Source organism: Pseudomyrmex gracilis, unplaced genomic scaffold, assembly GCF_002006095.1.
Source record: "Pseudomyrmex gracilis isolate BER0280 unplaced genomic scaffold, ASM200609v1 scaffold_0, whole genome shotgun sequence".
NCBI lineage: Eukaryota > Metazoa > Arthropoda > Insecta > Hymenoptera > Formicidae > Pseudomyrmex > Pseudomyrmex gracilis.
The window spans coordinates 229084-239083 of record NW_018020584.1 but is presented as its reverse complement, the minus strand read 5'-3'; the positions used below and the strand labels follow the sequence as shown (position 1 = coordinate 239083).

Genomic DNA, 10000 nt, shown 5'->3' with positions numbered 1-10000 from the left:
CACCACGACACTCGTGTCGTCATCATCATCGAACTCTCGTGGATAAGTGGCTCAATAGAACACAGCAGAAATTCCGACGATGAATGATAGTGATCGAAAGTACGCGTGATCTCGGATGAAATCATGCGTGTTCGAAAGGCCAGTTTCGATAGTCGTATTGCGCAGCGGGATGAAATGCGGCGAAAAGCTCACGAGTATTAATTAGTCATCCACGGCATTCCGAAAAATGTCTTTGAGGATATCTTGTCGCTGGAGCTCGATGTCAGTGCGTCACGTTTCAAGATTATTACGGACGACACTCGCAAAGAAAAGAATTTCGGCTCGGTATAGCTGATATCGCACAGTCATCTTGCAAAGAGATCCTATAATCTCTGTTGCGAGCGATATTGCGAGATGATTTCAGCAAAGACAGATTTTTCGTTTCACATTTTCTCATGGAAGTTACGATGGAAAGCGACGAGATGCGTTTGACCGACCTACGCATGGCCGTTTCTGGTAAATGATGTCGGAAAATGCCGACCTCGAGTAACTGCTCCAGCATCCGGTTTTCACCGACACGTTCTATTGACGCACCAATCTCATTATTGGCCAGCGGGAAAAGCGGCGGAACAGATTTTTTTGATCAATTTTGTTGTCAACTATCAACAAGTTTGCTTTATTAGGGAACTGGGCCATCTTTGAAGAGGCAGATTTTAAATGTCATTGATCGCGCGACCTTCGATGGAATTTCGCGTACAGTTATTATATACATGTCGCCGCGCACCATGTCAAATCGGTCTAAGTAATCCGTTTCAGAGCTGTCTTGTAACATGAAATGTGTGATTCTCATAGTGTGAATAACGTTGCTGAAAGTGTGATGTGTGCATAATTTAAGTGCGTGTTCTATGTCGGAATAATAACGCTCGCAGATAAATGTTTCATGGTGTTCACTGTCTATATGGATATATTTGAAGAAACATTTTTCACTGCAATCGACATGAACAAGGAAATAAGTAAGATTTTTTGCTTTCACTTGGATATATACTTAGTTGTAGGATATACAATAATTGTGACTATGGGACGATTTGGCGAACAAGCCGCAATTTGATGTAAAAGTCACGATTGATCATTCGTTTCGTAGAAAAATGATATTGACATTCGTAGGAGTAGTCAAACAACTTTGATTCTTTTATGATACGGCGTTATTTAATAATTTATCGAGCTATCGTAACTCTTAGAATTTGCGGATTGAGAAATAGAGTGAGATGTATATACATACATGCATACTTATCGTATATATAATCCATCCTAACATTCTGTCAGAATTGTCTATTTTTCTTTTTAATAGAAAAAAAAATAGAAAAACTTCGATTGTCCGATATATTATGAAAAGACGTATGCATCGAATTTTTATGCATATGTTTTTGACGAAATACAGAAATAATACTCAAGGGAATGGTTTTGTTTACTTAATCATTTAACCTAAAAACTAGTTTTGTATTTTTTTTTTTTTTTTTTTTTAATACTTGCGCGACTCGCTCTCATTGGCCGAAAATACATTTATGTAATTAGTGTGACGAGATATCTCTCGTGGATAAAATCGGTTGCTTACGAAAGAGAAACACGCGTCGAGCCGTCGTCAACGTTCGCTTCGGAGTCCCGGAGGGTCCATAATGGTTTGTTATTGATCTATCTCCGCGCACCTTCCTTACACTTTTCTTCTTCCTTTCGTCCTTCGTCCTGCTGCCTTCGTCCATGTCGACGACGATGTTGGGATACGTGGGAGGGTTGGAGAGGCGAGGAGAGAGCACGGCAGTCCTACGCAGGAATTCCGCGTATCCTCCCCCGCGCCACGATTCCCAAGACTCCTCTCGAAGAAAAAAAACACCTTACCCTCGTCTTTTTTTATCGAGAATCTCGCAAAAAGTTTCTGCGAGAGAGAGAGAGATAGGGAAAAAGAAGAGCTGCTGTGAAATATTTCGTGGTCACAGAGCTCGATATGGAGAAGAGTACTTCTCTCTCTATGATTGAACTCTTGAGTTAAAACTTATTCGTTGACAAATGTTATTATGTTTCTTAAGTTTTTTTCAAATAATTTCAAATATTAGGTTGATGAGAGGAAGAAAGAATGTCTCTCATATGTGAGATGCAAATCCAATGGTTTTGAATCAAGTTGTTTGTTTCTTTAAAAATGTTATATTTTTCAAATATATTAAATTTGTTGTGGAATAAGTGAATATATATATATATATATATTTACAGAAAATTAATAAATTTACGAGAAAGGAAAAGAAGGAATTAATACAATTCGCTGAGTAAAATATTAATTTTTAATTTCCTGTACACATGTCGACTAATAAAACAGTTGACTCGTTTTGTGACATAGTATCAAAAAGCTTTTTATTATATGATTACTAAATATTTCTATAAGATTACCTTTGTAATTGGCTTTGTTTTATTTTATCATAAATCAATGCATGTTATTCCGGAGTTCGCTAGTACCCGTCTCTTTCGTGATGCGATGCGTTTCCCGAGTAAAAGATCGAACGCGCATTTCTAGGAATGATATTACTACTGATATGTAATGATATTGCTATAGATATATATAAGCGTGAAATTCGATCAATCGGCGCAACGATGATTGACGTCATGACTATAGCGTCGGAATGTAATTAATATTGCACAAATGAGACTGCCATAAACTTACATCAATTAGCGCAATTTGCGTCTCTAAAACGACTTCGTCTATAGTTTGCGCATATATAATTGTGCGAATAGTTTTACCTGTGGCGCATGAGAATACTACATATTTGGACGCGTGTCGCCTAATATATACCATATTTATACAATGTTACATGCCTTTATGCATCTCGTAAAATATACGTTTGTACACACACACACACATGAGTTGTAATGTAAAGACATTGAAGCGCCTACTGGCAATACAACGAATGAGTTACGACACGTGAATAAGTCATGCAGCGCCACGATCTAAAAACCTTCTTTTCTAAATTGACGTAAGTCGACGCGAGCTCGTTGTCGATGAGGACGTCTTCAGTCGTCGATATTCGCGATGTGCAGCAGCAGGAGCGACTTTATTTTATCACTTAAAGAACCGATACTAAGTGCACGCCACGTCATCTGAATAATAAATGCTCTTCCATCGACACACTACACGAGCCATACATACTCTATCGATATCTTCGCTGCATATGAACTTTTTTCATTCTTCTCAGCGAAACGCGACCGCGAAGCTAAACACGAGCAGCGTGTCTTCGCGAGAAGAGACTTTCGCTCGCCAACTGTCCGCGTTCTTTGTTTAACCTACGATTATCTTTTGGACTTGGTACCCACCTGTCATTACGATACATTGTGGCGACATTTGAGTTTCGTGCGCCGTTCTTTGCGAAAGAGAAATATATTTGCCGCGTATTTCCTGATTTATATGACGCCGCGAGTAATCCCGAATTACGTGAGAAAGAAATGCCTACATTGTAACATAACAATGCTAAGCTACTTCCTTGAATTTTTTTAACAGTTACTTTGTAAAACTACCTTGTAAACACTCAATCAAATATCATAATTATCGCAACATTTGACGCAAAAACCTAGATATAATTTTATCTTCTCTTCTTGAAGTTTCTTTCAAATTTAAAAATAAGACTAAGTTTTCGGCATTTGTAAACACCGCCGGTTGAAGATATAATTAAATTAAAACAATTTCAGCAAACTCATAAAATCTTTATGTAAACGCACAAAAATGATTTTTATATTTATTGAGATGATTGTTTTTCTTTATTTATAACATTGGAAATTTTATATCTCGGATAAATAATGATAATAATATTTGTACAAATGAATTAAAGATAATTAACGATATGTTTTTACGTGTATGAGAAAGAGTTTATTTTTTTCACAGACCTGCGAATACAGGGCCTGATCATTGCTCACGTTGCATGACACGACAAGATAGTAATTAAAATGGTAATCATCGGTTCGATAAAATGCTATGTCCATTACAAAGCGACCAACTACCGGGAAAATATTAATTTGCATCCTTGAGCGTTTCTACGTTTTATAAAAATAATGAAGGCGCTCTTTTTTCTCGACGGGATAGCTTCCTTTTGGATGCCGTTTTCATCATAATAACTGCGGAATAAGAGGGCAGTAATTACTTTTCGTGAGACTGTCACGTTTGTCGAGTTCTTGTTCCTCGTGCTTCGGTTATTACTAACAACGAATAGCAGTGATCGTGTTAACCCCTCTTGTGACAATTTACGGTACGCAACGTTTGTTTAGAAAATATTTTATTTTTCTGTCATTTTATGTTAATAAAATATCATAATATATTTACGAAACTATATGCTATATTTTCAATCTTTGTTTTTTTAAATATGTACTTTTAATTAAGTAAATTGTAAATTACAAAATTTACAATTTAGACGTATCAAGGAACACCGATATTAATTAGAAGTATCTCAATAAAAATTATTTGAACTTAAAAATATAAGACTCAAGTAAATATGTGAAAAAATGTTTATGTAATTTATTCACGTAATGTTTATATTAATTTATCGCCGCAGTATGATTTATGTCAAGATTTTCGGTACTTGTGAAAGCTACTGCGGTGAACACAAGCGTTTAATGAAAGACTACGTGTATTATGCACTAACGACGAAGGTGTCGTAGATCTCGGTGATCGTAGAACTGGTCGCCGTTAGACAGTCTGGTATTTCGAAGCGCGAGAGAAGGGTTTTCCTCAGGTTCTTCGGCTTCGATCCAGACAGAACGACCTCTCCCTCGCTAGAGGAAGGAAGGAAGGACGGACGGGAAGAACCGAGATATAGAAGCGAGTGCGTAAGAGAAATAGAGTGAGAAGGGTGCACGCATGACCCTGAACCCAACCGCCGTAGCACCTAAACCCTCCGGTACAGGGGTGCGAAACCTCGGGAGAGAGAGAAACTCGAGATAGAACGAACGAAGCAAGAGCAGAAGAGAGGAAACTACAGTGGGCAAGAGAAGAACAGAAGAGAGAGAGAGAGAGAGAGAGAGAGAGAGAGAGAGAGAGAGAGAGAAAGAAAGAGATAGAGATAGAGAGATAGAGAGACTCCGCCGTGGAGAGAGTTCCCCGAGATCAATACTCCCGCGTCTTGCGATCATTCATCTTGCCACGCCCCTCTGCTCTCTCCACACATTCCCTATCTTTCTCATTCTCTTTTCTTCATCTCCCTTTTCCCTGTCGTTCTCTCTCTCTTTCTCTCTCTCTCCCTCCCTCCCTCCTTCTCTCTCTCTCTCTCACTCACTCACTCACTCACTCACTCATTCTGTCTCTCCTTTCTTCTTTCTTCACCCTCCGCGTGCCACGATCTTCATCCCTCCGAGTAGTAGCACCCCTCATAGTCGTGGTCGCCGTCATTTGGCGCCCAATCGTGGCGCCTAATACGAATGGAGCAAAGGGGAGAGAACTTTCCGAAGGTCGCAGGAGAGAGGGAAATCTAGAGAGAAAGAGAGAGAACGGATAGCGCACAAGGTGGCTTCGGTTTCTTACGCTGACTATGCGCGTTTTTCATGGGAAAATAAGGATTTCTTAGATCTGCGCATCAGAAATATTTGAAGTTATATTAATTATTCGCGAATGATGACTATTATAAAGTAACATTGTACATAATCCATTAAACTTACATTTAAAATAAATATATTTTTTCATATATTGAGTTTTACAATAACAGAAGCACGATTCTGATTAATTAATGGTAATAGAGATAATAAAAAAAAAATCTACATAAGTCAACTTGCAACATGTAAGATATTTTGTCTGATCACAAATCTGATTGTTTTTATTTCATGTAGTGTGTGACAGAAGAAAGAAAATATTTAGCACATATAAAATATTTTAATTTACATTAAATTTCATATACATCAAATCAATATATTTATCGACATAATATGTATCCCTTTTAATCAAATTAATTTAAACTTTGTTTTTCTCTGTGCTTATATAGAAAATTTATAATACTTATTGGGATTATTTTCAAAGTTTGACATATATTTTATTAAGAGTATGATTAGTACTACTATATTTTTTTTTATTCATTAATATGGTATAATAAAAATAAGAAGATTTGGAACAATATGAATAAACTTTAAAATTAATTATTTTATTTAAGAACGAGCACCATTATCTTTTTCGGTCAACTTTGTGAAAATTTATTACGAAGAAGCAAAGTTAATCTAATTATAGTTAAGTTCACAATTCTAAGTAGGGAGTAAGAAATATATACAGCGTGTTAGGCAATAATTGTTTTTTCCAATTTATTACTGTTCATTGCTTAATTAGACAGATTGTTTACACAATGGAATAAAAAGAAAAATTTCGATATAAATCGAAGATGTAAAAGCGGTAAAGAAAATCAGACAGAATTTCGCGGAGCAGATGAGATAGAGGATAGTGAAGAACGCAGAGATCTAAGAGAAGGATCGGACTCGTCTCAGAGTCTCAGGGATGTCTCTGATAACTTTTCCTTTGAATCGCTTCCTTGCTGCTATCGCACCACCTGTCGCTGCCATCGCACTCGTTACATTTGCCGATCGTTCTCGCGCGCCGGTGGCTTCGTTCTTTCGTGGCGGACAAAAAGAAATCGAATTACGAAGACGCACAATCTGTCTACGATCGATTCGGTCATTCTTTTGTAGCCAATACAGACGACATGTTAAAAATAAATCGTTTATTCGACAAATTAATTCGCAAATAATTATAGTAACATAATTTCTACCAACTTCTACGCTATAATTTAAATAAATATTTTAAAATAATTTTATAGTGAATATAAACTTGGAATATTGTATATAGAAAAATGTGTTACACCCCGCATTTTTATTATTTGAATATTGTTTTTAATATATTTGCGTATTTATTTTTACATTTTTTTCTATGAATAAATTTAATTGTTGTCTGCGTTATATTGAATATTTTCTGTTATTTGATGTGCTTGAATAGGAAGATATTCTTAGGCACGTATAAATGAACTTTTCCCATATCGTAACTCCAACTCAACTAAACAATAATAACTCCCATTTATCTATGCTTGATAAGATAGCCCGCGACACATAATTTCACTAATTCTGACTTTTTTTATCGAATGTGCAGCAATGGAAGCCGAGGACGACGAAGAGGTCAGTGACAGAAATGATAAGTCCCAAGAATTTAAAACTACTTGGAGTTGGAGTCGTGACGGCGAGGGTGGGGAAGACGAGGCCGAGAACGAAGAGGTCAACGACAAGTCCAATAAATCCGATAAAATAGTTTGGCATTGCGAGTATGTCTATGACAGTAGATGGAAAGACGAAGGAGGTGGAGGAGACGAACAAGTCCTGCAAATCAGCCGCCTGCAGCAACACGCCATTTCCGAAACAAGCTACAACCGGTGAGTGACACATTCTTTTGTTATCGTTCTCCAAAGAGTCCGTGTATGTCGTACGATCCCATTTCTCTTGCTTTCGCAAATCCTCTATGATATATACGGAAAAAATTAAGTGTTGGCCGTATAACTATGCTAAAGACAAACACACAAACACACACACACGTGCTTCCTCTCAGCGATCATGACGTTCGCACGGAAAGACCGAGGGTACGACGACGTACATCGTACGAGAGATTGCTGCCGTTCGAACGCATAGTGCAAATTGCGCCGAAGTCGCTATGCAGCAAACCAGCATCTCTACCTTTTTCTATCCTTCTCGCTTTGCCCGTCATTATGCGCTTTTAACCACGATCCTATTCTGATCTTTCGATTAGATCGAACGATTTGCTGATTGACTAATTCAGTGACGATATACGCTCGATGCTATAGTGGCCCAGTAGTTTATCTGATGACTGGAGATACTGACGAGTGTATGTATTGTATACTTGAAATCATCATTGTGAGAGCATGAGAGCGCGATTACCTTGAAATAGAAAAGTAGACTTACCAAAACATATTATTATACAATAAAATTCTAACAAAGTTGCTCTCAGCGTTTAAAAGTTGCTCTTTTCTATCGCGATTGTTGCCGCAGGCTTAACAAATTTGTTCGGTTAGACAAATATAGGATTTTCTTATATTTCTTGAGAAAGCTTATTTTTAGTTTCGTACTCTTCCGCTCGACGGCTCATATCGCACGGACAGAAACTCACTCGACATATTAGCCACTACGAGAAGAAGAGGCTGTGCCATGCACGATTCGGACGAGCGCAGGCTACGCCAAATATACGCGGTGCGTCAGCGTCGCGGCGCGCGGCGTCGCGTCCTCCCTTCCTCTCTCTCTCTCTTTCTCTTTCTCCGTTTTCAACCGGACGGCGGGCGCCTCGTTTGAGGTCAACGTCATCCGGTCTCTTTCGCTCTCTTTCCTACTCTCGCGACTGTCCTTCCTTTTCTTTTGCGGTATCCTTTATACTGTCTCTTCCCCTATCTGTCTCTTTCTCGTTCTCTCGTTTTCTTCATTTATCTTCGTTTTCTTGTTCGGGACACTTGAACGCGTCTCGGATGAGCAAACTTTGAAGCAAGCATACGCGGCTACATTTCTATATGCCCGCAAACACAGGGTCATCGAAAACATTGTCTTGCAGAATTAAAACATCGATGTAAAAAAGAACGCGAAAAGACCGCTTCGTATTAAAGAAGGTGTTTTTTTTATATCTTCGCAACTTTTATATTCATACGCGGAGAAAGAAACAAGTCATTTTTGTACAGTCTCATAAATTTGTTTTACAGTTTTTTTTACAATGTGCTTTTAGAAGCACTTGATATGAGAACTGACACTTGCACTCGACAGTGCAAAAAGTATAAAAAAAACTTCGTAATGAATATTTTCTTCATTAGAGCAATTTTCAAAATAAAAAAAGAATGTGTTCTCTCTCGAATCTTTAAGTACTTCAACAGCAAGGATTATTGTACGGAAAATCTCTCCTTGTAACCTTATTAAAAATTCCAGGAATTATTACGCGTAACTGCACGAGAAATATAAATCTTCTACGGTAGAAGGGCTTTCGATTCGCCTCGCGGTTAAGTAGACAGGCGCCAAGTACACGCACAACACGTATTGTATTTTAATTAAATTAGTTTTTTATTTATACTCCATTATTATTATACTCCAAAAACTTCTTTCTCTACACTGAGAAAAAAATACTATTAACTCAACTAAATGCGTTTAGTTGAGTTTCAGTTTGTTATCTGAAATATCTTGTTTTTTTAATTCAAGCATATGGTAATAAAGATAACAAATTCGTATAAGTTGAATTAACAATAGTGGTAATGAACATATTTAACCGTTTTAGTGCCACGCAGCGCGATCGCGCTGTTCGCGTGCTGTAAGAAACTGTATCGCGATGTTCGATCGCGATCGGCAGTTAGCAACGCTCTCGGTTTGGAGTGTACCTTGTCGCGAGTCTGTCAGACTTCCCTCTCGTAATTATTAAAAAATTTGAAGCGCGAACGCGCCGCGTGGCATTTTTCGACGAAAAAAAGGAGCAGCGCGACCGCGTCGATCGGCATTACTCGCAGATAAATGAAGGAAGCGCTATCGCGCTTCATGGCACAATCCGACACGGATTTTTAAAAACCCCTGGCACTAAAACGGTTAATTCACTAAACCATGAATTGTTTTGTCGAACATAAGTTGTGATAATTTCAAACAAAAGATACTGTTAAAAAAGATGAAATAGGCAATTCTCATTTACTTTAATTAAATATAATCTGAATTTCTTTGTACTAAGTATTTTATCTAATCAAACTGCTTATTTTTATAAGCAGACAAAATATTGTGTTGTCCTATTGTGTTGTACATTCAAAGTTACCTGTATTTAAGCAAATTATAATTTTGTTGAAACAACTAAATTGTCTTTCGGTATAACCTAATTATTATATCTATTGAAACATGATATCTTCTTGCATTAATCAATATTTCATTGACAGCCCGTGACCGCTGCATATAGTTGAATCGAATAGTATTTTGTTATTTCAACAACTTTTTTTTCTCAGTGTAT

The 10000-nt window shown here is 37.4% G+C and overlaps 1 protein-coding gene across 3 annotated transcripts in view; it reads left to right on the top strand.

Annotated features, from left to right (window-relative positions):
* LOC109851612 (serine/threonine-protein phosphatase 4 regulatory subunit 1-like) overlaps positions 1 to 10000 on the top strand; it is a 136115-nt gene that overhangs the window by 21362 nt on the left and 104753 nt on the right. For 2 of the 3 annotated variants that reach the window (XM_020434817.1, XM_020442291.1), the window contains one exon: positions 7127 to 7403. In XM_020434817.1, the coding sequence (XP_020290406.1) occupies positions 7129 to 7403 (275 nt within the window). In that variant the 5' untranslated portion in view covers positions 7127 to 7128. Of the gene's footprint in view, positions 993 to 7126; positions 7404 to 10000 lie in introns of all 3 variants that reach the window. The other variant, XM_020426147.1, reaches the window with a different exon arrangement.